The sequence below is a fragment of the Anguilla rostrata genome, chromosome 3, assembly GCF_018555375.3.
Source record: "Anguilla rostrata isolate EN2019 chromosome 3, ASM1855537v3, whole genome shotgun sequence".
NCBI classification, from domain to species: Eukaryota; Metazoa; Chordata; class Actinopteri; order Anguilliformes; family Anguillidae; genus Anguilla; species Anguilla rostrata.
The window spans coordinates 26,736,603-26,755,310 of NC_057935.1; the positions used below are offsets into that span (position 1 = coordinate 26,736,603).

Here is an 18,708-nt window from a genome sequence, read left to right on the forward strand (position 1 = left end):
CTTCATACATTTAGTTATATTAATAAGGCCTTATTTACTATATCAACTTTAAGACAAACAACATGCTCGGAATTCTCTCATCGTGACCCATTAAATCCAATGGCGCAGACGTTGCTTCATAATTTCAAACTTTCCTAACGGCTGCTTTGCGTCCTGCGACTTGGGTTACAACAGTGAATATGTACGGATTCCTAGACGTGCTGATATATTAACCTTAAATACGCAAGACAGGACACTTAAACAGTATGCTAGCAAATTTATGAAGTTCCATTCATTTATATGGGGTGGTCAATACACATTCCCTTAGTAACCAAAAGCTAGCGCTGGACCACCTCTGACTTATCTGCCGGCACAGAAAGTGTTGATGCTGCTTTGGAACCAGTTTTCCCGGCCGAGAGCCGGTTCTTTTGCTGTCGAAAAGCGAAGAACTGGTTCGCGATTAGGCACCGGCTCCGAACCGGCCCTCAAAATGCCTTGGTGGAAAAGGGGTAACACAGACGCCTGGGGCCCAACCCTTAAAGTCACATGACCCTTAGGGGCCTGGCCCTTTGGTCACATGATCCTCAAGGACCAGGCTTTTTGGTCCCATGACCCTTGTGACAAAAATCTTTGGTCATGCGACTCTTAACCCTAAAGACAGCAGCAGCACCCTAAGACCACTGTCCACCCAGTGATCTCAGAACCCAACTGCCTGCCTTACACACCAAGGCTATTAAAGCAGTGGTCCGAGGGTAAAACGCAGCCCACCACAGATGAAGTCTTGGCCCTTTGACCCCTGAGAAAAGCACACTATTCAAACTGTGACAACTGCCAGTCTTCACCTACAGTGTGCTTGCTTACCTCCCACAAAAGACACAATAATAAGTGCATTATGCATATTTTAAGGTAACCAGATTAAATGTGCATCTTATTCCCACACTGTTTTAAAAGTATAATGTGATACATATTTGGCCCCTATGCAGCACTTTCAAAAATAATCTGGCCCCCCGGAAGATGAAGTTAAAGAACCACGGTGTACCTTAACAAGGCAAACTCAAGAAGGTACTTATTTTATTTTTATCCACTGTATTTCTTTCTTTTTTTTTCTTATTTACTGCAGCGACAGCAATCAAACATCACCGGGACCGAAGTACCACTTCGGGTCAAAATTTGTGACCTTCTACTTCCTACTCTGTAATTTCAATAAATTATTCCTCCTCCTTTTCAAACAGCCGCAATAAAATCAGGTCCATATTGAGAATGCATCAACCCTGTGCTCAATACCGGGGTGGGGGAAGGGGCTCTTTTAGTCAAAATCATCATTTTTAACAGTTATACATAAATCATACATAAATGACCAAACAACACAAATACTAAAGGTACCACAATCCTCTCTGTTAATTTCATCCTCTGTACAGAAAGATGAAAGTTCCCTCGTCTCAGACCAGACATTTTTACAGAAATTCTTTCGTTGGTTTATTACTTCTCTTTTGTTCGTTGGTTTACAAACAAACACGCGCCGTGATCAAGTCGCAAAATGTAATGTGCCACACTCCGAGTCTCTCGTTGTGATTGGCTTGCACGCTCCACATAAGGATGCCGTAGCCGTTTGCGTGCCTTACACAAAAATGTTGTTGCTTTTCTTCAAACTGAAGCCGTGGCAGAATATTTCCATAAATTTTACGAGGTCCTGACCCAGCAAATTGGTGGAATGTCGTACACGCAAAAAGGAACTCCAGCTCCTATTCACGCGTGATGGCGACACGGAAAATAATAGGTACTACAGAGGAAAATTAAAATGCGCAGTCCGAGTGGCTTGATAACTCGTTAAGCTGTGAGCGCAGTACCCCACCTGATTAAGGCAGACGGATAGTTCTTGGGGTTTCATCATCACCCTGTCTGACTGTACTTCTCTCAGAGTGCATCAAAATGGTACTTAAATGTATTTAGTATGTCCGAAACTATAGCATGCATCAAACAGTATGCAAAAAATACCCGTGTGTCATACTATACTCTGAAATATCGTAGTATGCAAACACAGGGCACTGCACTGGCAAGAATATCCCACAATGCATTACGATAGTTCACAATCCAAGCAACCAGACATCAAAAGGATCAATTGGAGGGCTGTTTCAGCCCAAAGTGACAGAAGAGTTGAACAATTTAAATGCATTACCTTTCACTATGCTTAGCAGAAATAAGTTGAAAACAATGGGTATATTTACATTTTAAATCTTTTTCCGTTTTCTTAACACAAAGCCACATCAACTAGCTAGTTTTTATTGCAACATACACAGCAGAATTACTGTTACGTAACGTACTTGAAAGTACGCCATTTTGTCAGCCAAGAGGTCATTTCGAGACGGGGCAACATGCCGATAGATGCTATTTGCATGCTGTTAACAGATCTGTGCAAAGATACAAAGTCTTTGGTCCGTGGCTGTCATGACAGTGAAAAGTTCAGAAAGGAAGTAACACATTTCTATGATGATGACAGAATGGCCGAAGAAAGCCATCACCAGACCTGCCAACCTTAGGAAAATATTCTGAGTACCACAATAGTCAGTGTGACGCTTAGTTCACATGCTTTCACACCGCTTCGCTTTGCACGCACACATGCACACACAAGCCTTTCTTCATAATTCTAGTTTTGACTGTTGAAGTGATCAGGCAAAATTGTATAATTTGACCTGATTCTAAAATATCACTTGCACTGCACTGGGCTATATTATGGTACACTTGCAAGTCAAAAGTTTGAGTACGCCTGCTTAAAACAATTTTTTCATGATTAATATTTCATTATATGATGTGTGCTTATACAAACAGATAACCATCAGTTAAGTGAATTGCATTCAATTATTTAATAAAAATGGGGATTATTTGCTACATTAGCAGTCTATAGTCAAACACCTTTGCAATGGTCACTTTGCTCCAACAGAGCGTGCGCGATTCAAAGTTTGAACAGGGAGTCTCCGTAGCGTTTGAGTTACTGCAGCTAAATTACTCCATCAGTTATTTTCACATCTCCTAATGAGGCTAAATCGTATGCGAGCTACTACTACGGCTAACTATATACACAAATTTATCTCATTAGGATATACCCCTTGAAATGCATCATCTCGTAAAGTTACCGAACATGAATTAACGTTTTATATGTTAACATTACGGTCAAATTTTTGTGCTTGATTATTACTCCCCATTTTACCTCAGCAATGCAGCGCTACGCCTCGGTGGATAATAAAGTACCGCTGCGTATCAGTGGATATTGAGTGGGTTGGGGAGGGGTTACAGAACCACAAGCACAAGGTCGTAGCATCTGGTTCAATCCGAGGGATGTAGTTTAAATACCGAATAAATGTACAGTATCGTTTTGTATTAATTGATTGTTTTCCGTAATTAAATTACAATAATATATTTTTTTGCGTAGTTTCAGCTGGCATTTCGTACCTGCGTATTTTGACCAAGAATTGCGTGGTTGGTACACAAAATGCGTGCAGGTTGGAAGGTCTGCATCACACTTCTTACTCACATACTAAGTACACTGAATTAGAATACAGTATATACATATACAGTATGTAGCGCATAGTACACAATTTCAGATGCAGCCTGTTACAGGAAGTAGAAGGGTCCTCTGCACTGACCTTTGACCCGTACAGGTACTGTGGCTGGGCGTTGGGCGGTTTGTCCCTTTGGAACTCCTGAGAGAAGGGCAGGACAGTTCTCACAAACCTGGGAAAAGAGAGAGCGTGTGGGGGACAGAGGAAGAATGAGAGAGTACAAAATAAGAAGGAGAGAAATAGGAAAGGAGGGGGAGAACGGGAGGTGAAAGTGAGTGCAGGACAAGTAGGGAGAGAGAGAAAGAAAGAAAAGGAGAAAGATGGAGGGAGCAGAATGGTGAGAAGGAAAGATAAGAAAGATTGAAGGAGATCACATTGAAGGAGGGAAGAGAGATGGGGGAAAAGAAAATCAGGAATAACATAAATAAATGAACGAGCAAAAAATTATCCATCACTATGATTTCCACTGCAGTCTCACAGGAAACTCTGAGCAGTTATTGTATGTCGCTTTGGATAAAAGCGTCCGCTAAATTAATGTAATATACTGCAAGGTAGCCTTCCAGTGCTTCCAGTGAGACAGCCAATCATACAACACAGCCAGACACACCGATCCCAGCTCCACTAAGGACAGCCAGAAGAGGCCAAACAGACACACAGGGTGCAGCGAGTCCGTGTCTGAACAGGTAAGAGCTGCCCTGATAAACATCGCGTCTGGGAAAGAGGAGAAAACATCAAGGAGGAGACTGAAAGCAATGCGGGATACAAACACCGTAATGAGACGCTAGAGACCACAAGCGAGCCCTTCAAATCTATTCTGTGGGGACTGGAATCATGATAAGCACTTTCACCATCATCACCACCACCACCACTCCCAAAGCATCAATCAAACCTGACTGTTGCTTAGCGCTCTGAAATCTCTTTTTTAGAGCGGCTTGTGGCATTTGGCATTCGTATATTTGGACAGACCAGTCTACCACCCATCTATGTCTCAGTAACCTCTTATTTGCCCATGTCAGAGGCCTCAAAGAACCCCGCTGATGTCATCACCAACAGAGCTCTTTGTTGAAGTATACTGCGCCTTACGTTTACAAGCAGGCATTCAGCAGATGCTCTAATCAAAAGCCACTTAAAATAAGTCACTTCAACATAAAGCACAAAAAGGATAAGCAACGAGCAGAGCATATATCAATCACTAGTGTCACAACCTATAGTAGTTAATAAATTCATTGCTCATACAGTTTGGGGCAATTTGAACACAGCACAGCTGAAATGTAGGTCCCTCTTATTCTGAACCATTATTCATTTAAAGGCTATCCTCTGGCATCCAGACTCGCGTTTGAAAGAGTCTGAAGATGACAGGCTGAACGAATCAGTGAAATTCAAAGAGATTAAAATTATTTAAAAAATGTAAAAACTGCAGTGGAGCATAGCCTGACCATACTACCTCCTTGATATTCTCTTTCTAAATCAGTCCATCTCCCTCGGTTCAGATTCATGTGCCGACATAATAAGTTTCCAGTTTTTTTTTTTTTTAGAGAAGCAACTTGGAAAAGACTCAGACACTGCCGACAGCTCCAGTATAACCTCGCTTTTAAGAGATAACAGGGACAGCCTGGCAACTTATTCTTTTCCCAAGTACGTTATTGTGCTTCAAAAAAGAAAAGTGGCTCAAGTAAAGGACAATCGCAGAGCTTCAAGCCCCTTCTGATAGAACTAAGACGTCTCCACAAGGGAAAAACAACAATCAGCACAGAAAGCAGAACTTTAAAAGCTGTCAAAAAGAAGGCTTTGTGCTCCTCTTCCTCCTGAATGCTGACGACATTGTCTCGAAATTGCTTTGATGCATAGACAGGTCCCCGGAGACCTGGGTCTTCAACAGCAATCTAATTATATCAGGTACTCAAAACACTAGTGGACTCGTATCCATTTCAGAGCCTCAAGATTAGTGACAAAGCTTGTAGTGTGTAGAATGGCAATGGTTAGGGAACAAGATTAGTAGTCAAAGGTAGAAGGTTATTTACTTAACCTACACTGCTTTAGTAAATAAAGCCATAAAAAAGATTGTACATAAATTTTTAGAATGCAAATCTGTGTAAAATGAATGTATATTAAATGCCTAAATGCTATCACAGATTGTTTATTTAGCCATATAAATCAACCTGAAAACATGCCACTCAATCACAAACTAAGTCCCCAAAAATCTACAGGGATGTTTGCAATAGTAAAGCAATAAATAACTGAACAGGTTCTGAACTATGTAGGGCAGTAACCAGATCTTATAGCCCCCTGCCGGGCTTGAAAAAGAGAACAAAAAGCGTGTCTGGCGATGATTCCTCTGGTTTGGAAGGTTTTTGCGGTCCCATTTTTATTAAACAGTTGCAAAGCCAGCACCAACATCTTTAGCCCAAAGGTTAAAACACCACCAACACAGGATATTTACCCTGTGTGAGACTGAACGTCTGGTCACCATTTTCACCATGTGTATGTCACTTTTCCCTTTGTCCGTGTTTTGTATGCGATCACTGATTGCAAAAATCAAGGCATCAAAGCAACAGGTCACGTGACCGTGTTCTATTTTGAAACTGTTATTATGCTTGAGTGTTGAATTGCCACTCACTACTTAGTGGCACTGGTTTTGCTGATGGTCTCACACTGATGAGGCGTCTGGAAAGCCAGATTCTGAGGTAAATTAGGCTGATAAGGAACCGTTTTTTAAGCTTTGGAGCTAAAATGAGAAACGGGTAGTTAAAACAGACTCTCTCCTGTGAAGAAAGGAGACAGAAAGAGTGGGGTATGATGAATTAATGACACTGCTTATGGCTAAAGCTTATGGCCATATCCATATACTCGTACGTCTAAAGCCATAGAGGAGAGAAAGATCATAAAGTCATAAGTAATAATGTTTTACTAGAATTTTTACTTTTAATTATTAGTAATTATTCCCCACATTGTGCCTTGTGTCTTTTTGTGAAAACAATGTGAAACATTTTGAACTTACGGTTTAAAATATACTCTTGTTAAGAGCCTGGGCTGAATATATTATTTTTTTAAAGTTTTGTTTTGTTCCAGACCCACGGCGCAACTCAGTTCCGCAGACACCTTTTAGCTGACACCACCAGCGAATGCGTCCTACTAAACAAAGCACCACCTGCGCATGCGTCCCACAAAACGTCCCTCAAAGGTCGTCCGTGAGTGAGTGAGTGAGTGACCACAATTTGCCATGCATAGCCGACGGCGCCGTGGGAAAAATCGTGGAGGGGGATGAGCGTCGGAAACCTACCGGTTAGTGGAGCCATTGTAGCAGTAGTTGGGCAGGAAGTCGTAGTTGAGCTCCCAGAAGACGTGGAGCGTGATTCTGCCATAGGGGGCGGACACGTTGTGGTTGGCTTCGCGGAACATGGCGTTGAAGCTGTCCAGCGTCAGGAACTTCCCCAAGAGCTTGTGGGTCATGCGGTTTATCTCCAGAAGGCCGTCCAGCTCCTGCGGGAGGGGGCACAGTCCGAAATAAGTCAACCCAGGATCCAGTCGCAGACCTGCATTCCAAACTGATATTTTAATTGCCCAAAATGTCAGGAGCTTCTCAACCCAAAGCCATGAGATGACCGTTTCCCCCGGTACCCACATCGTGTCAAAACGACCAAATCATTCTTTCTTGCTGCAGTGAGATGAAAGCAAATTTATCTGTTTAAAATCAACCCTGATATAATTTTATTCTGAAGGAGACCTTGAAACCAGTGCAGACTCACAAACGTTGTTAGAGTTTGAATGAATACCGAATACTTGAATACTTCAGAGTACGGTTGCAAAATTTTTGTGCGAAGAGCTTCCTGAGGTAAGAGTGGGGGGTGGAGCAACAGACTAACCATGATGGAGGTCAGGTCCTCGCTCTCGAAGCGGTTGATGGCCAGCTCCAGGGACTTGGACATGGCAGCTGACACTCGCTGGGTGATCAAGCGATTCAGGTCTATGGACCGGCCCAGGAGCTGCAGAACAAAGACAGACACACAGACGCCGATGTTATGACAAACAGACACCGAGCTGCTGCAGTTTCTCTGCTGGAAGCAAACAACAGAAAGCAAAGTAAACCAACCAAATAAAGAGGTACAAGATGAAGCCAATGGCAATGGGCCAAAACTGCATTGTTCCAATGGGCTGAAGGAAGGAATTATGTAGAAAATCAATCATGTTTTTGACAACCTTAACTGACTGGCTGCAACAGGAGCTACACTCACCATAGGGGCTCAGGCCTGAAAACCATTTTCAAACCAAGTTTTTTTTTAAAAACATCGCTGAAATGACGAGACAGATGGAAAAATGAACTATATGAAAAAATTGCTACAAAAAAACATTACAATAAAAGAATAACTTTCAGCTAGGTTATTAGCACTGAGTGACAAACAAACTGACAGTTACAAATTTTAACATTGTGGATGCCTCCTCCCCCTATAGTTCCCTAATTCTTCATGCTCTTGTTGCCATTGTATTTCTGTAAAATACAAGTGAAGAGGAATGACACCCACCAAAAAAAGAGCAGAAAGCTACCTCAGATCACAGACTGGGGTAAGTCCAAAAAAACACTGGTTTCTGTTCCACAAATCACAAAGCGCAATGCCAACAAACTGCCAGAAACCACAGAATCACGCAACTGCGCTTCCGTCCCGCCACTAGAACAGCGCGAGGCTGTCGGGATATTTCCAGTCTGTCTAACATCAGCACACTGAAAAGCAGTATCATCCAGTTTGCAACAAAATACCCCCGGGGGTTTTTCCTCAAAGTGGGAACATGGGAGCACTGAGAATTCAAGACTTGCTTAATGCTCCAAAACAGAAAAGATGTTAAATTCCCTACGCAAGCAGTGAACATTTTGAACACAAGTCTTCATCGGGTCCACATCATTGGTTCCGATCAAGGCCTTTGGGGCTCGAAACGTCAACGGTGAATAAAACACCATGAATGCAAGTAATTGATTTTATTCTTTACACGTTCCTGTCACCCTACACCTTGCGTGAAGTTTTTCGGTGTATGTATGTTTGCTCTTATAACAAGGGAGCGTTGTCCACATCGCGTGAACCCAAACCCCCACGTTTCTCTAAAATAACCCGCAGAGAATAAGAAAATTCAACATCAGGTGGAATTATTTCTTCAGGTGGGTAATGAACGACATAATGTCCCTCATTACTTTTTTTAGTTATTGCCTACTTGAGCATTAACATTGCTAACAAACTGCAGAAATGAAAGAAACAGTCGTTTTTTTTCCCCAAATTCCCCAAATCTGCATCAGGACTCCATAGCCATGGCTCCTCATGTTAAAGGTGTGCAGGAAGCCCCAGTGTGTTAGCGCTCGCGGGCACTACCTGCACGTGTCTCTGCTTCAGCAGGGTCTCGTAGCGGTTGGTGGCCGGCCAGGGGATGTTGGCGCTCTGGTTCTTGCAGTCGGCTCGCAAGCGCTTGTCCAGGAGCAGGCTGATGGCGCGAAGCAACACAGAAAAAGGACGTACGTTAACACACATTTTCCGCCTGGGTTTCGGCTCAGAAATCTTATGAAATGCAGAATTTTTTTCCCTCCCCCAGTTTGGAATCGGCACTTGTTACTGGATCCACCGCTATTGGCGTGGGAGAGCGCAGACTAGCACGTGCTTTCCTTCGGAAGCGCGAGGAGGCGAGAGCCACATCGCATCGGAGGAAGGCGCTTCAGGTGCAGCTTCTCAGGTGAACTATGGAGGCGGCCGATCAACCAGCAGGGGTCGCTGGAGAGACGCAGACCGCAACCAACTGAATCCTCCCTAACCCTGGACTACCGCACCACCAATTATGCAACAGGCAACTAGCCAGAGCTGGCATTGGCAACCTTTAAGTTATTTATTTTAAGGAAAAAAGTTGGGCTAGAACAAAAGCCTGCATCAACACCAGCCATTCTTGAGACACCCCTGGTTTCAGTAGGTTCCTAATCGGTTAGTGTAGTTCATTGCTTTTGGGCAATCATTTTACTTAATGTTCCTGGTTCTTCTCCAGGATTAAAAACTAGTGTTGAATTTGATAGATTTTTACTGTAATTCTTTTAATTACTGTTTTAAATTTTGTTTAAAAAATATTTTAATGATTTTTTATCGACAATTGTTTTACCCAACATGTTCATCTCCATTACTTCTTATTTTAGCTGTAACTCAGCCATATTATAACTGGGCTTCTCCCTCAAAGCTTGTTGGGGGTTTAAATAAAGCGTTGAGTGAGTGAGAAAATGCCAACGTCTTCAAAGAACATTACCGAAACTATTACAACTAGGATTGTAAGGGGACATGATGGGTGGTCCGCACAGGTAATATGCACATAAAAGTTACCATTTAAACTCAGGCTTTTGACAATTTTGTCCTGTGCACTTTACCTGCCAATTCCCCTCTTCACGTGAGCTTCCGGTGACTGACAATCAGGTTCATCTTGTTCATTTCAATCTCCTCTCACAATCTGTCTGTTTCCACGCCTGACTCTATGATGCGAGCCATTTCCTTACAACGCAGCTCAATTTTCACATGAGTCTTCCTACCGAAATAAGTAATGAACTGGACACCCAAGCCAGTACAAATAATAAAAAGGCAGAAATGATTTATTCATAGCGTTCTGGATCCGTAAAGTCATCCTCAGTTCTATTATCAAAGGAGAATATTTCAAATGCCGTTGTATTATTTCATCTCTGTACTGTGTCTACGATATTTGAGTGGTGTAATTTGCTAACACCCCAGAAAAGAAGGTAAAATTAGCCAACCAATGAACATCACAAACAGTAGGATTCAAGCACGTCCAAAAAGGTGCTTCGTTTAAAAAAATAAGAAACAAGATAATTCAGTTTTACTTCCCAATCTTCAAATCACTATTCCTATCAACAATGATGCCACATACCTTCCAGCGAGAATCTTGTAGTAGGCAAATATTTGATCAGCAAGTTTATAGACAAACTGGTCAAAGCACAGGTTCACCTTGAATGAAAAAAAAAAAAAACACTTTGTCAATTCTTACTTGATTTATAAGGAAAGCGCTTTTTAGACTTGAACAAAATAAATGACCTTACTTTCATGCATTTACATAATCAAACACAAGGACAGGCACATTTAAGGGGAATCAAAAGGTTATGCAAGAATATTCAAGAGTGAATGATGGCACAAAAAAAAAAACTATTTCACAGACAACAGCCTCCTCTGAACACTGCTTCTCTGAGAACTGCTAGTGTAAAGACAAGCTAAAAACCTACAGATCTGAACTGCTTAAATGCTCATCAAATGACCATCTCTTCATTTGTCTCTTTTAAAACACTGATATCTCCAACTGTCCCAGGTTTAATGCTATAATATTTCACTGTGGCAAAAAAAATAACTGGTTCATTTCAGCTTAAATTTTGTTCAACAAAAAAATGGAGTAGGAGTCAATTAATTCTCTCAATTAAAGTCAGTCAAATCACAAAATCAATCTCAGTTCAATTCACTAATTGAAAAATCTTCAAACGTGATGGGTATTTCTCAAATTCTTGAAGTGAGCTGAAAAATAATGTCTCGATTTTACTGACTGAAGTAGAACTGACCCCAGCCCTGGAGCAACTCATCAAGGGCTGAGGCGCAGAAGACTGACATAAACCGCAGCTGCTCACAGAAAGCAAGTCATACCTCAGCCTCTATCTCATCGTACAGGAACTGCTTCTTGAACTTCGTGAGTGCGTAATGCGCACTGTCGTTGTACAGGTCCAGGGGATAAAGAACATATCTGCAGAGAGAGAGAGAGAGAGGCGACAGGTGGTCATCGCAGGCTACGCCACTATTCAGCTCAGAGGAACACACAAACCAGCCCCACGCGATTCAGGGAACTCCTCTCTGCCATACTGAGCTTCTTTTTTTTTGTTGCTTTGACCGTGCAGGGTTCCCACTCACTTTAGGAAATCATTTTCCAGGACTTTTCAAGGACAATTTCCATGACTTAGACTTACAGACATGAAACATGCACAATGGTAGGCCAAAGCCGGTGGTGGTCCCGGGATGGGGGGAAGGGGGGGTTGGCAATGTGCAAGTACCATAACCATTTAAAATTTTGTGCTGCCGTGTAATCTCAGCAGCTAATAAAAATGAGAAAAGTGGAGAAAAATACAGAATTATGTATGCAATCTCAGCTCTAAATGTACTGTTTAATAGCTTGACTTATAGCCTAGCCTACAATTTTCCAGGACCTCACAAATATTTCCAGGACATTTTGAAAATTTTCTCATTTTCCAGGTGTTTTCCATGACTGGAAAACTAGTCGATAAATTTCCAGGTTTTCCAGGACGAGCGGGAACCCTGCAGTAAATAGTGTTCAACAAATCTTTTGTTGCCTGGTTTTCTGTGCTCAAGCCACAAGTGCATTTCAGCCCTGGAAAAAGAGGCGTGCATGTTCGCTGCATGGCTTTCATAAACTCCACATTGTTATCTGCTACAGTTCTCTGAAAATTGTAGGCAGTGACACCTAGGTCATCTTTCCACATAGAAAAGAAAATGAAACGAGGAACAAAATGTTTCTTTAGGGAACACGACGTAATTCAATGTGTCATATTTGTACAGATTGGAAAGAATGTGACATCTTTTGATCAAAAGGTGAAGGTCTGAGACAGCAGCTTAGCAAGCTAAGCAATTAATGACGTAGGTGAGTGTATGTGTGTCCTGTGCAGACAACGCATCTCTGAGCAACCTTCGCTGAACACTTTCTGTCTGTCTTTAACTGGGTGCACTCTCTCAGCAGCCAATATTCAGTTTGTGTGTGTGTGTGTGTGTGTGTGTGTGTTTGTGAGTTTACATTTGTGTGTGCGTGTGTGTAAAAGATTGTGTTTCTGAATTGCTGTCTAGAATCTTGATTGTGCACTTGACATGCATCAATGCCGCACACCAAAGTGTGGCGCAAAGAACCAGCTGTGTGTTTCCCAGCAGGGACCCCCTCTCCTGAGGGCACAGCAGGGGCTCCAGCTCTTACTCCATCATGGACGCCTCCTTGGTCTCCAGGATGTGGTCGGTGAGGATCCAGGGCATGGACATCTCGATGGGGAACTGGATCCTGCGGCCCATGGTCAGCTCCAAGAAGAACTCCCGGAACCAAAGCTGGGACAGGTCACAGCACTGCTGGAGAGTCTCTGAGAGAAAGATCAGACAATTGACATGATCAAGTGTTCACCTGACCAATGGAGAAAAGTTAAACCCCAGGTGACAACCATGCCCAATCTCTGACTGTTTGGTCAGGAACAGAACAAGACGGACCCTTATGCAGAAGATTTCCTAAATTCACCCTTTAGTGTGCTCGATATGCTTTGGAGAGCATCTTCACATCAGTATAGAGAAGAAATAAATGTCTCCAGTTAGCAAACACAAGTCCCCTTTTTTAAATGCAAAAAAAAAACTAAACAAATTGGAAGTGAAAGGGACAAACTGAGAATTTGGGAAGTGCTAGCCAATTCAAGCACAAAATTACCTCAAGAGAGAACAACCCTCGGTCAAGTATTCAAAAATACTAGGGGGTCTAATATAACTGAAATAATTGAATGTCAGAAAAACACTCCAAAGGCTTTTAAAAGGGCATGTATCCTTGAGTACACTCCTCACGGTGTACTTCTAAGGACAACGCAGCCTGGGCCCACAAAAACTCACTCAGTCCTCGCTTCTTTACACGCAAGATCCGAATGCCAACATTTACACCACAGAGCTGATCTGTTGGAATCATTTAGTGAAACTGAAACTGCTTCAGTCTGCCGTGCCAGCAACGCAGCGCGAACAAGGATTCGGTGCTAAGAGTTTGCCCGGCGGCACATACACTTACAGCAGCCTGCGGCGAGCATTCATTAGTGGTGACCCTGTAGCTGTTGAGAAGGCTACACTGCTGTGCAAGGATGTTCCTCGGCCATCGGGGACAGCCTTACCACTGAAGTTGAGCAGGAGGGTGTAGAAGAAGGACTCGCGGTGAAACCTCTCGATCTCCAGGATGGTGGGCCCCTCCAGGCTGCTGCGAAGCGTCTTCTTGGAGCCGCTCTTGTCCGCGACGAGGGACTCGAGCATGGTCCGCACCATGTACAGCTGTGGTGGGGGGGGTGCAAGTAGTGGCAGGGGGAGGGAAAGGAAGGAGGGGGTGTGGCGGGGGAGGGAAAGGGAGGAGGGGTGTGGCAGGAGAGGAAGGGAGGGAGGGGGTGTGGCAGGAGAGGGAAAGGGAGGGAGGGGGTGTGGCAGGGGAGGGAAAGGGAGGGAGGGGGTGTGGCGGGGGAGGGAAAGGGAGGGAGGGGGTGTGGCGGGGGAGGGAAAGGGAGGGAGGGGGTGTGGCGGGAGAGGGAAAGGGAGGGAGGGGGTGTTGTAGATGGGATTGAGGTTGGTGGACAGGGAGGGTGGAGCACTAATGCACAAAATGCTTCTCACAGTAATTATAGGAATAAAATCAATACGTTACACCGTACAATTGAATCTAATTGGATTCAATGGGGGACCCATATTGGGACCATTGATAGGTCAGTTTTCATAGGGAAAACAACAAATGGATTACATTTGTACATTTACAGACACCATACAGTGAAAATCCCTTAAGAAAAGGCTCAGAATTATCATCATCTCTTATAATTGTGTGATACCACTTCAATGCACAATTCAACATTTCACAGTCAAGATTAGTTTATCAGTTTATCAGGGTTTTGTTTTTTGCTTTGATGGATGAATCGTATATTTGCTGATATAAGAGGTACCCTCACACTGGTACACTATGGGCGAGAGAGAAATTGTCACTGGCATGCTGAATAAGCCTCTTCTGATGGGAACTTCTAAATCAGGGGGTCAACAACTGTGGAGAGCTACAGAGCCTGCTGGGTTTCATTTTCATTAAAAAATAAATAAATAAATACATTTTAAAAAATCAGTAACAGATTTAGAACCAAGAAACATAAAGCCAGATTCAGGAGTTTACAACTTCTATTTTGAAAAAACTACAGAGATTTTGACCGATCAGATTTAATTTGATATAAAACATAGCTAGTTGGCTAACTTGCCTCTGTAATACACTGCCTCAGCGACTTGACAGTGTAATCAACATGTTTAATTAAAGAATGTAGTGCCGAGTAGCAACGAAAACCAGTAGGCTGTGGCGTGACTCTCCAGGAGCAGGGAAGCGTGCTCCTTCACCCCGAGGGGCTATTTGAGAGGGAGGCACGCGGGGCAGACCTGTGTGCTGGACGGTCCCACGGCACGTCGGGGCACTTTGATGTCGAACCCCCCCTTGGGGTCTTTCTCTCCACGGAGCGCGGGGTCATTGTGGGGCTCTCGTCCCGTCTCCCAATCGCAAATGGTCTTTCTGATAGCCTGGAGAACGCTGGAGACAGAATCCCAGCAACCTCAGCCAATGACAATAAGCCGTGGAAACAGGGCAGGTTCAGGGAAGCGGATGATAATCAAAACTGCAACAGCTAAGAGACACCTATCAGATATTCATAGTGCAGACAGCTGGAAGGAAAATATAACAAGTCAATTCCCACAATCATCAAATGAATTACAATGAAAACTAATTGCACCAAAACCTCATCTCCATCCAACTGATGTTCCTCATCCTATATTTCATTTAAGCAATATGATATGAGAAGCAGAGCCAATGAACTGTGGGCAGAGCTGTATCGTCACTACAGTCACGGCTACAGGGGTGTTGCTAGACACAATGCTATGTGGTGGGCCACAGCAACCCCCTGGGTATCTGTGATTACACTCACGATACAGCACAGCCTCGAGCGCTGTATTGCTTTTATATTGCTATTAATGGTTACAACAAATGGAAACAGTTGATTACAGAATGTGTATTTTGCAATATTATTTGTAAGTTACGGTTCGTCCATGGAGTGATACAAACAGCCCGTTTGAATAATTGTTATTGTATTGGATTTATGATCACTGTAGAATGCCATCCCAGCCAATCAGCATCCAGGATCGAAATGACCCGTTTTATACATATTTACATTTTACAGTAAAATATTCAGGTGTAGAAATTTACTGCATGTAGAAAGAATATAAGCTGTGTAACCCAACCAGGTGCCTAAATGGAGTGTAAAAATACCGCATATTTTTAATGACTTAATTCTGGAGACAATCCAAGCATCTGCTCAATATGCCATTTTGTTCTTATAGTTGCACTGGTCTGTCACACTACCATCTTATTTGGATCATCGGTGTGCATTTCTGTGCACCAAGCCCCCTTTTCACATCACTGGTCAACAATAACTTCTTTAGGAGACTGTGAGGGTACTGTAAGGGGCGACATAGCTCAGGAGGTAAGACCGATTGTCTGGCAGTCGGAGGGTTGCCGGTTCAAACCCCGCCCTGGGCATGTTGAAGTGTCCTTGAGCAAGACACCTAACCCCTAACTCCTAACTGCTCTGGCGAATGAGAGGCATCAATTGTAAAGCGCTTTGGATAAAAGCGCTATATAAATGCAGTCCATTTACCATTTACCATGATAGGCTGTCACCATTTCATTTTGAGCTAAGCTTTATTTGTCCCATGCAGGTATCCGTACCTCTGGATGACATTTTTCTTTTTCTTGATAGCCTGGCGCAGGGGGTCCCTTAGGGCGACCTGGGCGAAGTCCTGCAGGGCAGAGTAGATGGTGTGGCGGATGGCGTGGTTGAAGACGCTCTCCATGCGACCCATCAGCACCTGGAGACCCTTGATCATGGCCATCACCTGGCAGAGAGAAACAGCACATCCGGTCACCTGTCAGTCTGGCACATTACATAGACAAGAACTGGTCGCCAAGTTATACACAATCAATTACAAGACCTACTCGGACCAGCCTGAAAAGATAAGCCACATACAATAGAGATTCTAGCTCTAGTGGTTCTAGTGTTTGTTTCTAATGTTAAATACACATAACACACTGTTCACTTAAAGCAATCCTATTCCCATTGACTATGGCTATAAATGAAGTCTTGAAGGCTGCAGTGTCTGCAGGTTTTTGTATTTTCTTTTCAATCAGCAGCCAATTTAGGCCTAGCAATCAAAGTGTATGGGCCCTTTAGCTAATCTGTGACTTAAATTATTCAATAAAGCACTAAAATGCACCAAAAACCTGTGTACACTGTGACCCTGCAGGATGAGTTTGAGATCCCAGCTGTAGACTGACCAACATTAAACTACGCAGAGGACACAATGTTTACCAGGAGATATTTGAGATACAGAGCAATGATTTGAAGTTATAAATATTTCTAAGTTTAAGGCATGAACAGACGTTTCGCTCCCATTAATTTGGACGCAATTCATTTGACAGTTTCCCGTTTTTATTTTTCGTTGTTCTAAGAAGACTCATTACATTACATTTATTTAGCAGATGCTTTTAGCCACGTAAGTGACTCCACTCACCTCCACCAGAGCAAACTTCTCCTCGCTGGTGTAGTTGTATCTGGTGGCTCTCTCATATTCTTCTGCATTGTCAGGGCACTCCTTGTTGGAGTACTTGTCTGTCGGGTGCACCAGCTTCCAAGAGTACTGTTAGAAGACAGACAAGACCCACAGTGACATCGCTGTGACCTTAACAACCACCAACTAAGGGGTGGGGTCAAACCGATAGGTTGACTGACAAAAAACCTGTACAGCCACTGTCACAATCAGTGCTAATACAGGACTCGAAAATAAGGGGCATGTCAGACCACATAAATTTTCCTTGCTAACAGCACTGTCAGTGGTTTATTAATGTGATTTCTTTTCATACACTGTGTAGGCGACAAAAGCCAACAACCTCAATGTCTGCAGAGAAAATTAATGTGTCTGAAGACACCTCTTATTTTTGGGTCCTATATTGGAACTAATTTTCATTGCAGACAGTGCTGTCAGTAGCTTATTAATGTGATTTCCTTTCATTTTCTGTGTCGGCTACATTACAGCCTAAAAGTGAACAACCTCAATGTCTCACTTTTCTGCTTTTTTTATTAAGTGAACATCACATGTGATTGTTAAATAATAGATACAACAAAACTTTGAACTGCCTAATATGCAGGCAAGAGCTCTTTACCTTCAACAAATGTTATAAAAGCCAAACCATGATTGCCTCAGCCAGTCAGTCATCTTTATGGTGAAAGCACAGACCTGTCCCTTTTGATCAGATGAGACTAAGTAACTCACGACTGCTGTTGGCTTAAATATAAATTACAAACTAAAAGTTTATTCATCTCCCAGGGTAACAGGAAGAGATGGAGCAGGAGACAGAACAGCAGAAAGAAACCAGACAGGCCTTACCAATGTGCTTCAACGAATTATACAGTGTTATAATGTTATAGGATTATAATTCACTGTGCCTCTGAGCTAGTGAGCATTAGTGTAATTATGTGTTAAAAACCCACTAAAAACTAAGGTTATCCAAAAACCATGAATTTGCAATGATACGTATCTTTGGGGTATCGACAGCCATGGGCCCAGAGCAGTGTTGTTTTTGCCACTAGTTCTTGTTTTACTCATGGTCTCAAGTCTTCTGACTAAAATGCATTTCAGTTTTTACATTTTAGTCATGCATTCTGTATTCATTTTGTTCAAGACAAAAATAACTAAAAATCATATTTATTTTAGTTGACAAAAAGTATATGGGATATACCAAGTATTTTAGTCCTAACTTTTTTCCTAAATGTTTTGCCACATTTAATGGCCTGCCTCTAGTCAATGCCACGACAATAAAATACTTTGTAACATACTCAGAGTGTTTCTGATCATACTTCAGTTGTGACAGCACATGTCCCTTTTACATGAGTGAACACTGCTTCACATGTGCATATAGCAATGTCCAGCTGCAGTGTGAACGTCACTGTCACAAAGCAGCTTTACTTTTTTGAAGACAAAGACATGAAAGATTAATATAAAACATAAAATTATTTTAAAAAACACAGTTTTTGTTAATTAAACTTGGTTGAGTTAAATAAATATTGGTAACTGCATGCATTTGTTTGGGCATAACATTTTATTTGAACAGAAGTAATTACAGCTATCCAATCCAACCCAACTGCATATGTGTGTGATCTTTCATGTGAATATTCTCCAAGTGTCAGTGTAGAGCTGACAAAACGTTGATAAAACATGCACAGTTTTGCGTATTCTTTTATTTCTCACCCACAAGCAGCTGAGAAGAATTGGATATTCCTTGATGGCATTGAGCTTTATGCAAATAT

At 42.6% G+C, this 18,708-nt stretch overlaps 1 protein-coding gene across 2 annotated transcripts in view; it reads right to left on the minus strand.

Annotated features, from left to right (window-relative positions):
* Positions 1 to 18,708, minus strand: part of cyfip1 (cytoplasmic FMR1 interacting protein 1) — a 68,472-nt gene that overhangs the window by 26,372 nt on the left and 23,392 nt on the right. For both annotated transcript variants that reach the window (XM_064327001.1, XM_064327003.1), the window contains exons 13-23: positions 16,916 to 17,041; positions 16,074 to 16,240; positions 14,735 to 14,882; positions 13,456 to 13,609; positions 12,519 to 12,675; positions 11,189 to 11,285; positions 10,431 to 10,507; positions 8,891 to 8,999; positions 7,400 to 7,519; positions 6,817 to 7,016; positions 3,621 to 3,708 (exon numbers count right to left, since the gene is read on the minus strand). In XM_064327001.1, the coding sequence (XP_064183071.1) occupies positions 3,621 to 3,708; positions 6,817 to 7,016; positions 7,400 to 7,519; positions 8,891 to 8,999; positions 10,431 to 10,507; positions 11,189 to 11,285; positions 12,519 to 12,675; positions 13,456 to 13,609; positions 14,735 to 14,882; positions 16,074 to 16,240; positions 16,916 to 17,041 (1,443 nt within the window). The remainder of the gene's footprint in view (positions 1 to 3,620; positions 3,709 to 6,816; positions 7,017 to 7,399; positions 7,520 to 8,890; positions 9,000 to 10,430; positions 10,508 to 11,188; positions 11,286 to 12,518; positions 12,676 to 13,455; positions 13,610 to 14,734; positions 14,883 to 16,073; positions 16,241 to 16,915; positions 17,042 to 18,708) is intronic.